General features: G+C 39.4%; 1 protein-coding gene across 6 annotated transcripts in view; it reads right to left on the minus strand.

Annotated features, from left to right (window-relative positions):
- Window positions 1–386: 386 nt before the first annotated feature.
- MLLT10 (MLLT10 histone lysine methyltransferase DOT1L cofactor) overlaps window positions 387–13,935 on the minus strand; it is a 126,049-nt gene continuing 112,500 nt past the window's right edge. For 3 of the 6 annotated variants that reach the window (XM_058830336.1, XM_058830334.1, XM_058830338.1), the window contains 7 exons: window positions 13,126–13,280; window positions 11,072–11,260; window positions 10,574–10,662; window positions 10,095–10,453; window positions 5,081–5,183; window positions 4,120–4,332; window positions 387–2,023 (listed from right to left, as the gene is read on the minus strand). In XM_058830336.1, the coding sequence (XP_058686319.1) occupies window positions 1,955–2,023; window positions 4,120–4,332; window positions 5,081–5,183; window positions 10,095–10,453; window positions 10,574–10,662; window positions 11,072–11,260; window positions 13,126–13,280 (1,177 nt within the window). In that variant the 3' untranslated portion in view covers window positions 387–1,954. The remainder of the gene's footprint in view (window positions 2,024–4,119; window positions 4,333–5,080; window positions 5,184–10,094; window positions 10,454–10,573; window positions 10,663–11,071; window positions 11,261–13,125; window positions 13,281–13,935) is intronic. The other 3 variants (XM_058830335.1, XM_058830337.1, XM_058830339.1) reach the window with 3 other exon arrangements.

The following is a 13,935-nucleotide window of genomic DNA, read 5'->3' on the forward strand; positions in this document are numbered from 1 at the left end:
TACAGCAACCTCGGCCTGGCTCCCCTCACCCAGGCACGGTGCAGATAAGGAACCGTCCCCTCCCCACTGAGTTCTCTCCATGTTACACCAGAGCAAACTGGAGCACTGCTCCTGTGTTTCCAGTCATTCCTCTCTGAAGAGTGAAAGCAAATCTGACATCAGACCCAGGGCTGCAGTGGTCTTTTCTCTCCAGTACACAGAAATACCACTGGACAGTTTTTCAGCTACATCAGTGTCTTTTGAAAGCAAAAATTTACATGAAAAATAGTTTTGGAAATTTCTTGTAATAAAATTTAGTAGCCGTGTGTAAATCAAACCCTTCCTCTCGTGTGATGTTAATAGAAATACTCTTTTCTTCTACAAGACTCACATTCACACAAGTCATATACAATGATAAACATTATTAAAGTTTATTAACAAAAGCTCTGTACATCTTTTCATACACTTGGAATTTTACATCTAGTCAAAATAACAGCACATTTCCATCTTACCTTTTGTACAAATTGTTACAGAATATCCACCAGTGGGGCAAGTAAGTAAAATAAACCACTGGTTTACTTTTGTGAAGTATCTACAAAAGTGATTTGTGACATTTTTAAAAAATTCCCCAGAACATATAAAAATAAATTATTTTTACTTTTTCAATTAAATCTACTAATTAGAAATATTACAAATCAAAATATCAGTGTTTTCTTATGAATTCTTCACAATACAAAACAGATTCACAAAACTTTATTTACAGAAATGAGGTAAGAACTGTGCAATGTTTAACTAAGAAACATATTGCAGAATTAACATGTTCTTCCAAATAAGTACACAGTGGAGGTCTAATTACAGCTGGGTCTTTTCTGCTAATAATTCCCACCTCAACTCTTGATTAGTGGTCATTACCCCCATTTAAACTGTCCTTCACCACCCTGCATAGACTCGCCACGAGATCAGCAACTGCCGGAAGTGTAACACAAGTTCACCCGTTTCAACCACTGGGAAATTCTAGTGCGAAATGGTAACTCACTTTTTTGGTAATTTATTAGTGAAAAGTGACCCAGGTAACAATCTGCCTGAGCTCTCTACAGTGGTATAAACACCTCTAGGAAAGGCAGAACAAGGCTGCTGGTGCAAGACAGAATATTCCTGCTGCTAACAAGGACACGTCTAGTGCATGATCAGCTGTTTGCAGCCATTTCAACAAAATGGAGGTAGCAACAGGCACTTGGTTTAGGCCAAACACTACACAAACTTCTTCCAGTGTGGCCTTCTCATCTGGTAAGAAAACTTTGTCACTGGAACCAAAATGGTTCCTTTAAAAACCTCAGAACTCTAAAACCTACACCAAAATTAATAAACTTTGGATTCCATACCATAATTCTTATTCAAGAAAAACTCCAACTATACAACAATAGGAATTTAAAGGAATAAAAAGTTCAGAAGACAATTCCCTTATGAGTCAGATTCCAAAACAGGTGTGTAAAAAAAGAAACGACAAACAGCAAGTGCCAGCTGCCGTTACAAGCTCAGTCTAAAAGGATCTATTACAACTGCAGCAGCAGATCAGATGGGCTGGGGTTGGGCTGTTAAAACTACTGCTCTGAAACCAAAGCAATGCAGCACTGCAGACGGTTGATAGCCTTTAAATCTGTGAAATTAGGATTGAAGAGTCAAGTGTATGTTCTTCTGTGGTTGAATTTGTACTTAGTACCATCATATTGACAAAATAATTATGATTTGCAGAGTTTTATCTACTTCACAGTCTGAGACATTAAAAAGTACATCCATTTTAGTGCAACAAGAAAGCAAATGAAAGCCTACCAAAAATATCCTTATGAAAATTATTAACTGCTTGCTGTGCAGTAAGAGTTCCTTGTTGCTCTTTTTCAATCTGCAGAAAGGGAACCCGGGGTTTGCAGCCACATGAAGTGCTATAACAGCAGGACGTGCAGGGCTCAAGTGTCATTCAAATGTCAACTCTTCTCTGACGCAACTGGTCCAGTTTTATCATTGAGCCTCTGTGTAAGAGAAAATACTTCTAAAAATCAGATTATAACATACAGAGCTAAGTAAAATTCAATTCATAAAGATGACAAAACAGTTGAGGTACATTCATTAGAGCCATCTAAATAGTAACTTCTGCACTGTAAAAAACAACCATGTACTGTAGAATAAAAATGGGGAGAGGAAAGAATAATTAAAGGAGCAGTCCTGTATTGAAGCAACTAGTGCTAAGGTCATGACAGGCAGCACTAGAAAAACACCAACCCTCCTTCTGCTTTCATTCCAACAGGAGTGGCTGTTCCTGGCCATGAGTCACTGTAAAACTGCAAGATGGTCAAGAGAAACACCTTTTTCAAGAGAAAAAGAGGGTGGCCTCTGCTATATTTGCCCACTGGAGAGGGTTGAAATGTACAGTTCTCCCTCAGAAAAAATACAAGTTCCAATTTGCCCCATCACAATTCTTTCTTCTTTATATTGCTACAAAGACATTCCCTGCAAGTATTGAACAGGACTGAGCAAAAATCTCATCTCATTGACTCAGCATTCAGAAATGCCTGAAAACATGTTTCAGCTGCAAGTGAGATTAAAACTCCTTAGAACTCTGACAAATAGAGAATTTTTTAAGAACAGTTCAACAATCTATGCAATTTGTCTCAATTCTAGCCTTAAAAAATATAAAATCAATTTCAAAAGAAATTTTTGGTAAGGGCTTTTTTCAAAAGGTATTCTGAGATTTCTTGGGATTATTTACAGCTAACTGAACATAAAAACTGTAATGCCATAATTGTAAAAATACAGTGCACTGTACAGACATAGTAATGGCCATTTAAAAAAAAAAATCTAAGATCACACAATATTTTCCTTGGATGTACACCAAATATAAGGTCTCAATTCCATTCACTACTAATTTTTGGAAAATGAGAAAAGATCAGTTTTTCTGAACAAACTGTGAACATTTCTGAACGAAGGCAAGGCCTGGAGGCAAGCCCTGTGCCCCTGACAGCAGGGCCTGAGCACAGTGACTCTTTGCAGCCACAACGTCACAACTGCCCAAAGCACAAAGCTGAACAAAAGTGCTCACAGTTTTGAATGGAAGGGAGCTGCTTCCAGGAAAAATCATGAAAATTCATCACTTATGTGGTTTGCGTCTGGAAGTGTGTACTGCCTGGAAGTACCACAGAAACCCAGCCCGAGTCCTCCACCACAGTGCTTCTAAAGTAGCTGGAGGATTTGGGAGTGGGGAGCAGAGAGGGGACTCATATTTAGGCCAAACTCTCCCCACCTGCTCTTGCAGAGAAGCTTCTCTTCCTTCTCTACCACTACCACTTGCTGTCTTCTCCAAGGAATGCTGAAACTTTGTCTTCCTGCTCTATTCATCCTTTGTTTTTCCAAGTTTCATATGCTCCTTCCTTTATCTTCTCATCTTAATTGTAACACCCTTAAAGAATGAAGCCTGTTCTCTGATTTCTTGAAGAAAGAATTCTTGTCTTGAGGATGGAGATTATGGACAAATACTGAAGAAAATGGAACATCTTTGCCAGAAAAATATGTCTTGTTTCTTTATCTATAGTCTAGGAAATGTTTAATTACTCTATGAAGCAGAAGAGCCACTCAGCCTCCCAATGTACAGCCTCACTTTCCCAGGCCAGCACCAAGATGCACACAGCCCATTCTCCTAACACAGATTCTGCCTTCCCAGCAATGGGCTCCTCACCTCTCAAGCCATCAGCTAATCCCCACAGCTCCACAGGGCCTGAGGCTTGGCCAAGGCAAACTCACCAGTAAGGTGGTAAAAGGAATGATCCTCAAAACAGTGGACACAATGCTGGGGAACAAGTAGGGTGAGGAGGACTAGGGCTGCAGTTGTCATTACAAGAGGAAGGCAAGGGTCACTGGACTGATGTCCTGATCCAGGGAAGCAACAGTGTGCAGCAGACATGTTTGTGATTAGAAGTTCACAGAGTTCTGAGCCTCATTTAAATGCAGCCCAAGGCTCAAGAAAAATAAAGGCTTAAGACATAAAATCCACCATCTTTGATTTGTGAATACAGGCACGTAACCTGCTTCTCATCTTTTAGTTACCTCCTGGAGGTATTGCATGGAAAGTGAGGTGAGAAGTATACTTACTGTCACCTTCTGAGCTGCGTTATCTCCATGAATTGTAAGGAATGGGTTGGTAGCAGCTGCATTAAGTGGTGAGGCCTGTGTGCCTGAAAGTAAGTTGTTTATGGGTATCTGTGCTCCTCCAGTAATCTGCAATTGCTGTACTTCAGACTGATGGTGTTGGTGATGGTGATGTTGCTGCTGTACTAATTGATACAAAAGGGCCTGATGTTGTTCCTTGAGCAATATGAGGAGAGGGAGGAGGAAGAAAAAAAAGATCAATAATTAGTTGCTGAAAAATAGCTCCTCCCTGTGTTCCTGCTTATCCAGATCTTCAGTTAGTGCAACCCTTAAACTAATCTCAGCTAATTTAGGTTACACTAATGAAGTTCCATGAGACTGTGGGAAAGGAAGTTCCTGTCAGACTCCCTGAAATCAGCAGCTCAGCAGAAGTTCAGCTAAGCCTACTGGCTTCATCAGGCCTCTGTCAGAACAAACATACCTGAGAAGACTGTGTACTGAAACTACACAATTAACAATACAAATAATTAAACCAGTTACCTGATGGCCTATATGAACACTGCAAGCAGAGCAAAGACAGCTCACGAGATGATACCCAAATGTCTTTAGCTAGTGTTCCAGTGGAATCAAAGAAAGGTCACAATACTGTTAGAATCCACACATGCTCTCAAGCTCTGCTGCCCACAGTTGATGCTGAGAGAAACAAGCCTCCATGTCCACACAGGACAAAATGGAACTGAAGGCATTAGGGAATGATTCTTCTAACCATACACACAGCCCAGTAATATCCTAATATTTTGCATGACTATCATCCAAAAAGGCTGAAGCAACTGAAAGACTAAAATATTATCAAAGCCTTTAATATCAAGTTAAATGCATTACTACTATTTATATTAAGCTGAGGAGTCTATCCATGCCTTAGAACACAATAGAGGAATAAATCATAATTAACTGAAAAACTTACTGATGTGAGTTGCTGGGTACTTAGTAATTGCTGAAATTGCTGGTGCTGTTGATGGAGTAATAGTTGTCTCTGTTGGTCAGAAAGCAATCCTAGTCCCGAGGCACTGTAGGGTTGACAGGGTAATAATGTGGTTTATATGGAAGTATGGGAACTTTTTACTTCAGCTTTCCATTAAAGAAAATACGTACACAAACAGACAGACCCTATTTAGCATTTGATTTCATACTGGAAATATTGTCTGACTGTCCAGTTGCAATTTGACACCACCCCAAGTCTCATTTATGCTGAGCAACAGCAACATCTTGCCTGTAACATGTTTACTTCATGCATGTTATTTGAAACTCAGATAATTACCAATTATAAAGTACTTTTCAAATACTTTATACAGAAAGGCCAGATTTTATTTTACGAGACAGTTTGTGCTAAACTTTAAAACCTAGTTACCAAGCATTTACTTTGCCTTGGTTTCCTTCTAATTACTATCCTTTGTGTCATTCAAACACAAATCACTGATATTGCCCATACCTTGTCTGTAATTCAGCAAACACTTTCAGCCTTGTAAGGGGCCAAGGGATGGAATGAACCTGCCTCTGCTTTTGCCAGTTACTTCACTCCCAGTCTCTATTTTCATGCCTACATAAAATTGTCTGCAAATATTCAGGAAACTGGGCAGGGAATAGATCCAGCTGACAACTAGGCTGTAAATAAAGGGTTTCTTCAGCTATACCAGTTTATTGCAAGACCAACAGCATGAACAAGGGTATGCTGGGAATAGAAGACCAGGAAGACAGCTAGATTTACTCTTTTAGTACAGTGTTCGTTTTTACTAGTTTTAAACATCCATTAAAATATTAAGGTGTTGCTTCATGACAGGTTTATCCTGCTGTTGAAAAATTAAGTCTTTCCCTTTCAGCTGTACACTTCTGTATCCTCTTGCAAGGGGCTTGACTGTGGGTCTTGCCCAGTGAGCTGCAACCTGTGGGAACTGAGCTGAAACTTTAACCAATACAAAAGACACTTGACAGATTCTCTATTAATGCAGATGAGGTCTCTGTGTGATGCAGTTCTAGTAAGAAGGGGCGTATAGGATGACAGGATTGCTTGTTGGGATAGGTAATAAGGAATTATTCGCTTAAATCAGTCACAAATCCACACCATTAGGCTACAATCGTGTAGCTCCTTGCTTTTTTACAGCAGCCAGCAAACTGTAGCCCAACTCTGCTGTAATTTGACTTTGTATTAACCAGCCAATATGTAAATACCCAAAGCATCACCATTCTCTCCTGCTGGGACAGGGCAAGCCACATATAAACATTCTCCCATACCCTGCTGCATGGTCTCAGCACTATGGGACACACCTGGTGGGCCACACTAATGATTTCCTACAGGGAAAGGGAAGCCTGTGTCAATGGGAAGTTTATGGAATATGCCCAAGGTGTTGAGGGAGCTGATGGAAGTGCGCACAGAGACATTTTCAACCATTTTCCAGCAGCCCTGGCTGACTGGGATCTCAAGATCCCAGCTGACTACAAGAAAGCAAATGTGACGCCTGTCTAGAAGAAGGGCTGGAAGGAGGATCTCAGCATCAGGCCTTGTCAGTCTGACCTCTATGCAAAGGAAGGTCATGGAGCAGATCCTCTTGAGTGCCATCACACAGCATGAGGAGGACAACCAGGATCAGGCCCAGCCAGCACGGGCTTGTGAAAGGCAGGTCCTGCTTCACTGACCTCATCTCCTGTGACAAGATTACTTGTTTGGTGGGTGAGGGAAAGGCTGAGAATGCATCTACCTGGACTTAAGTAAAGCCTTTCACACTAATTCCCACAGTATTCTGACTAATATTACCATTGTTCCTTTCTTCTCTTTTTACCTCACTTTTTCTGTATTCTTCTATACTGGAATGAATCTTCTCTGCTGTTTTTGTTCATTCTTTTATCCCATTCTTTCTTTTTCCCAGATCATGTTTTACCTTTGCACTTGTTTTTGCTGCTGTTGTTCTCCCTTCTCTTTAATCGCTCTGCCTGCCTCTCTTGCTCTGCATTGGCACTTGAAAGAAAATACCCTCAGTCAGCAGCTGAGATCTCAGTGTCTAGAGACAAAACCGAACTGCAGAGGACAAAATGCTGCAGCTCCCAAGCTACCCAGAAGAGATAGTTCACTGGGTTTCACCTCAGAGCTTTCTCTAAACCAGATCAGCTTGGAATGTAAATTTAATCCTTTTTAGCTTCTCGTTAAAAGGTACATGATCAGTCTGAAACTCTCCATCCTACACTCTTATCTGGTTGCGAGAATGTAAAGAAACAATCCTATCTCTTTCTTCAAATCACTTAATCTCCCACTGGCAATCTGTACTAAGCCATCTTTTTCCCCAGAAAGGGATCAAGTATTTTTCTCTGCCAAAAGAATGTGGGTTCTTTTACCCACAACTTGAAACTCTCTCCAACAACAGTGTGCAAATCAGTGTTTTCTCACCTCCTTGTGTGAGGTTTGAGAGTTCATATGAATAAGGACAATATGCATAAAGAAGTCTTCGTGTATTGGTGAACACCGCCCATTTTTCACATTAAACTGCTGGGACAGATTCTGAAGCTTGGGAAGTTACTGTAACAAGCTACTTCCAGGAACATCTGGCAAGACTTTTAAAATTACAGAATAGTAAGTTCTGATGTTAGAAAGCAGGGCTGAGTTCTCACGTAGCTTTCCAGCATGCTGCCAATACTGATTTAAACCACCTCCAACCTTGACCCCAGCACACAATCTAACCGGGGTCAGAGAGCTCACATCACCACAGCACCAAACCTTTGAGCCTGCCTGTGCTTGGTACCATTCAGCCTTCCCACCAGGGCAGTTCAAAGAGCAAGGGTATCCTGGGAAATTTAACATTAAAGAAACAGTCAACCAGTTACCACTGAAGCAGCACCAAACTCAAGCCTGGCAGGTGTCCCATAGAGTTCCAGAACCAACAATTACCACCGTGGAAAGTATGTTTCTGTGGGTTTTTTTTCCTTCCTTCAAAATCATCCCAGAGCCTCTCTGCAACTTAGTTCCCATAACAGAACCTTTTTTCATATATTTCACTACAACATTTGTAATGGGACAAGCATGAATGAGGAATGCACATGTCATTACCAGAATCATATTAGCACTAACGTTACTGAACTTCTCCCTTCTAAGCATACAACCAGAAATACTGAAAAGTCACAGAAAATGAGGGTAATTGTGAAACACCTTAAAAGGAAGAGGGCCTGGGAAATAATGTGGATGAGCTCAAATAAAGCAGAGAATAGTGTGAAAAGTGCACTTTTAAATTTTAATATAAACATTAATTTTAAATTTGTATTATTGAGGGAGCAGTGCAGAAAGAGATCATGCCATAATAGAAACAGAGAAGTGGAAGTGCTGACAGAGTTGTTCAGCATAAGCTTGTTGTAGTAGGAGAAAACAGGGAGTCATTGGGAGTATTTCAGGCTCTACTAAAGGTTAGAATGAGAGCTTAAGAACAGGATGCTGGCTGCAGTATTTTGCATGAATTGGAACATTCTAGTACTAGGCTACACAATGAAGAGTTACAGCACTTAAAATGGATATTAAAAAAGAAACAGAACTTCTGCAATACAAAGAGAAGCAAATAATCGGTGTATAAACAAAATTATTTGAGAAAACAGTGGCATGACTAGTATTTAGCATAACTGATATATTCTGGCAGTACCTGAAAGTGGAAAGCAGCATGCAACTGGTTAATATGATTGATCTTGTCTAGTATTTCTCACTCTTTCTCACCCTTTTGGGGAGAGAATGCAAAATTTTTGTGTTTTTCACAAATCTCTGATGCTCAAGAAAGACGGAAACTTTTCATGAACAAAATGACTTTTGTTTATCCTATGAAACCTCATGTTCACAAAGGATATAAACTATGAAAAATACAGGCTCCTCAGGAAAAACAGAAGGACACAAGCAAAGAACAGGATACACTTGGAAGTATCAGATTTTATGAGCCTACTGAAGCAATACCACACAATGATACAGTACACAAATATTCAGGAGCTGCCAAACCAACAGGAAGCAAAGAAACTGGAAAAGGAAGGGAAAGGATCCCTTGCATCATTCCAATCACATATGTCTTTTTTTGATGGATAATCCACCATAATCTCCAAAAATAAACTCTACTTAAAGACAAGTAATCCACTCCCTATTTACAGGCACTTCTTTCTACATAGAACTGTAGTGCTCCTTTCTAAGTGAAGGACAGGACAAGGGGTGAGGGGAAGGGGACAGTGAGAAAGAGTTGGCCCAGGATCTGCTCTATCCCAAAATACTTCCAGACCAAGAAGTCCGTTCCTCCTCATAGAAAGCAGCTGCCCTCTTTTGTTACCCATTTGCCTTGCAGTTCAAGCAGCAGCAGTTTATGCTGAGGGTACCTGGCTCTGGTGAAGGGCTGTTAGGAATACTCACAAGTGAATCTTTTTATGCAGTTAGAAATCCATAGGAACACTGCTTGAAAAACTAATTTTGTTTGGTTCGGAGTCAGTGCAGGCAACTGAAGACCGTGCAACTGTATTACAGCTCTGGTTAGTTATGCCTATTACATCTTGAATTACATGACCATATACCCTTCTCTTTCCCCCCTCCCCCCTTCTTACTGCAACAAATGGTAGCTTTTCCAGTGCTCCTTTAATCCTGGGAGAACAATTGGCAGGACAAAGAATATTGTTTTCTGAACTAAAAAAAAAGGAGCCGAAGCACATTTACATAATTACATTTGTTTGGGAATGTGACTTGATTAAAAAAACAGGAATTCACTAGGATTCCCAAAAGCTCTAGAGAAAACATCTTTTCTTTAACTTGACTATATGTGCTTCCATTAAATGCCTCCTCACTTTCATTCACAGGCCAAGAGCAGAAGTTACTTATACAATTATAGGCAAAGGAATAAACAATATATTTAGAGTAAGACAAAAACTCAGCTAACCTGAAGAACAGCAGGCACTATGAGGAAAAATCAGCGAATTCTTACCTGTTATTTAGCGTGGTTGGCAGAGGATGTGTTGCATTGGGTGGCACGGTTGCATGAGTGAGAGAAGGGTTCTGTGATATTGTTGCTGGGGTCTGAATTACCCCATTTAAAGCCCCTACAATTCCATTGATTGCCAGCTGGCTGGCTGGCAGTGCTCCAATTATTCCACCCACAGCCGGCACTGCAGGAATGGTGGAGGTTACAGTCTGCATACCACTAGCCAGTGCCCCCACTGTCACACCATTGACCTGCTGAACTCCGGGGACTCCCGAGCCTTGCTGGGCCGGACTCTGCCCAGCAGGTGGTGGAGTGGAAAGCGCTGATGAACTGCTGGTGCTTTGTCCGCTGGAGGTTATCTCCTGGTGTCAAAACAAACAACAAAGCCCCCTCAGCTGCATAAAATTTCACCTAACACCACAATCCAAGGACTGGGATGAGTTAACTCGTAACAAGCTCAGTTTAGAAGAAATAAAAATTACCTGATTTAATACAGGAAGAGAATTGTCCGGTAAAAAACTGTTTCCCAGATGAGGGCTTTTACTGCTGTTCAAGGAATCTGTGCTAGGTGCTAAAGTAATTATTTAAAAAAACACATAGTGGTTAAATTTCTGTAACATGTAAAAAAGGTTCAGAACAATTATTTAAGAATTATGACAAAGCTAAACATAGAAAATGTAAAGTCAACTTTAAAATAATTGCTGAATTGTAAAATATTAACTGAATAATTGGTGAATGAATAGATTCAAACAGATGTGCTCCAAACTGAAGTAAAACAGAAACTTCACTGAAACAAGTAGTAATGGTTCAGAAAAATAAAGCAATTGATGTTAAACATTTAACACATCAGCAAATGCTTGGTCTATATTCATCCTACATTTATATTCATCTCCCATCAATGGCATGTGTGGATGAAATAGATATTTCATATAAATACATGTTCAAATTACTCTGACACTTTAATAATCCCCTCTACTTACGTGCTTGTACTGGAAAGGCATGTGCTTGATGAGAAGGGCTGGGATTTGAAGTTATTGTTGGAAAGGGCACCGAAAGCTGTGCATTGAGAAGCTGCAGTCGCTCCTTCTTTGCGGTCAGATTCTTTATCTGTTCTTCCAACCGCCTATTTTCAACTTGAAGTTGGTGTAATGATTTAAGCATTCCTAAAACTAAGACAAAAATGCACACATGATATTGCACAGCCACGTTCAATGAACAAACAACACCTTCATTCAGTTTTAAATTCTGCATTACATTAAGACTAGCATATATGCAAAAATATAAAATTATTACAGAAGTCTGAATTTTAGTGGAAAGATTTAAGATTAATTTTGAGTAATTTAAATTGCAGAAAAAGGTTCACAGCATGTTGTGATCGTAATTTTGGAATACCTCTACAGCCTGGCTTAAATACTGATAGAGTGGCACCATTAGGGCCAGCATACATTTTAATTGAACAGTAGTCCTTGATAACTTAGCCCCAAATCAGAATATGAAAGTAGAAGTATTTTAGTTGCACAGTTGGGATAAATCCAGTTCAGCTGCCGTACTAGGAATTGCAAACCTTATAAAACTGGGAAGTTTGACAAGAATATGCTCAACTAACAGCATATTCTTGTCAGGCAACCAACAACATTTATATAAAAACAACCCAGTTTATGAAAAGGGAGTTTTTCTGATTTAATGATTTCTACAGTGCATCATAAATGTATAGAACCAATGAAAAAACCAGAAGTCCTCTAACGTGAAGTTGTCCCAGCGCACCTTGGCGGGAGCTGCGAGCGGCGATCTCGGAATCCCCCAGCAGGGAGCACTCTGTGAGCACCGCACTTACCCCCCGCGTTTCCATAACGAGGGCATCACCTTCTCGACTGACCTGATTTTTACCAAGCACAGTTTACTCAAACTCCCATTTGGTTTCAGAACTTAGATTTCCCAACCAGTACTAGAATGTGACTGTAAAGCCACAGGAATAGCCTCCTTTTTTTTTTTTTTCTTTCTTTTTTGCTTTCTTTTTTTTTTTTCTTTAAATTCTAAATTGTATTTGTTTAACATGACCTCTGGAGCTACTACAGACATAAGTCTACTGGTATAGGCACATCTGGTCATTTCCCAAGGATTTAGCTTTTATCCCTCCTCTTCAAGTACATACAAAGGAACCCTCAGTGAGCTCAAATGAGATGCAATAAGACTTAGCTAAACCTGTCCTCCAGCTATCATGTTTAAAGGATTATCCCTGCATGAATTTCCTCACAATTAGCATTTTTGTCAGGATACCATTCATAAAAATACTAACTAGATACCTCTTTACCAATAAGAAGAATAATGTGTTCAATAAAATATAACACAAACCATAACCTGGAATAAAATAATTTTTTTAACATAATCAGTAATTGTCTTTGATACTGATACATTGCTGAATATGAAGATCCACATGATCTACTGAGCACTTATGCTTTTAACATATTCATTTTTGGAATATACCACTCTATTAAACATAACTTGAGAAAATAATAATTTGCTTGCTTTAGGAACTCGCAAGAAAGTCAGAACATAATAAAGACATAAAATCCCAGTAGGACACCTGCATTATATTTGTAAATGTTTTCTTTTCAAACAGCAACAGAAGTAGAAAAGTGAAATTTAAAAATAAAAAATAGAACAGTAAAAAATTATTACGCCAATTTATATCACACAATATAAAGAAAAATGGGGAACTTACTACAATATTTACAGTAGTGGATCTAAGAGTTCAGAACTCTTTTCCAAACTCTGCAACTTGACCTGCAAGTTACTTGCTCTTGGATGATACAATTTCCCCATCGATAAAAATGTGGATGATTATACAGAAGTCTTTTGTAATCTACTGATGCTATGTGCTGCACTAAGAACTATGCTAGGATTGTACACCACCATAGCTATATTTCAATTCACAGCAGAAAATAAATTCTATTAAAATTCTTGGGCAAGCACAGAGTACCAGTTCTGAGTAACAGTTGGCAAGAGTCATAATAAACAGATTGTGAGTACTTACTGTCGCTGGGGGTGCCTTGCTCTAATAAAAACTGTTGTCCTTCACTCCACTGCCTCTCGAGAAGCTGTTCTATGCTGGCTGCTACTGGGGGCAAATTTTCCCCACAACCATTCCCTGATTGATCATAGCGAATCTGCAAGCTGCTCACAGGGGATCTGTTGAAAATATTGCAATTTATTGTTTAAAGAAAAGGATGAAAGGAAATAGAAAAAGGCTGTTGAAATTTCTTATCTTATATCAGCTCTTAGCACCTTCATATCTTATGCTTCCAAGACTAAGTTACTTCATCGAAATCACCAAGAACTCCTGGTTCTCACTGCCAGGTCTTCAGTAAAAGACGTATTATTACAGTGTGAGAATTTATACTGAGAAAGCACATAACCTCTTCCTGCATACAGGCTAACAAGACAGTAAATGACAAACAGCATTGGATTAAATTATACAACACACACTTCTACAGCAGGAAACCATTATAATATGGATACACAGGGCACTGACTCTGGGGGCAAAAAACCAACCTGCACCAAACTTCAAACCTTTCCATGAGAAAACAGGGAAAAATAAAACAAATTTATTAAAATCATCAAATAGAAAGGCCATATTTCTAAAGACTAACTCGTTCTAAAAACACTCATGTAAATCTGGATTTTTGAAGGACTACATGAAAATATTATTTCACAAGGGATGCAATGCAAGTTAGAAGTAACTTATCCTCTGCCTGTATTGTGAACACTTAATATACCTCCTTTTTTACTCATGATCACACACAGTTCAAAGAATAATCCCCTCGCCACATGTCTTTTCTCATCC

Source organism: Poecile atricapillus, chromosome 2, assembly GCF_030490865.1.
Source record: "Poecile atricapillus isolate bPoeAtr1 chromosome 2, bPoeAtr1.hap1, whole genome shotgun sequence".
NCBI lineage: Eukaryota > Metazoa > Chordata > Aves > Passeriformes > Paridae > Poecile > Poecile atricapillus.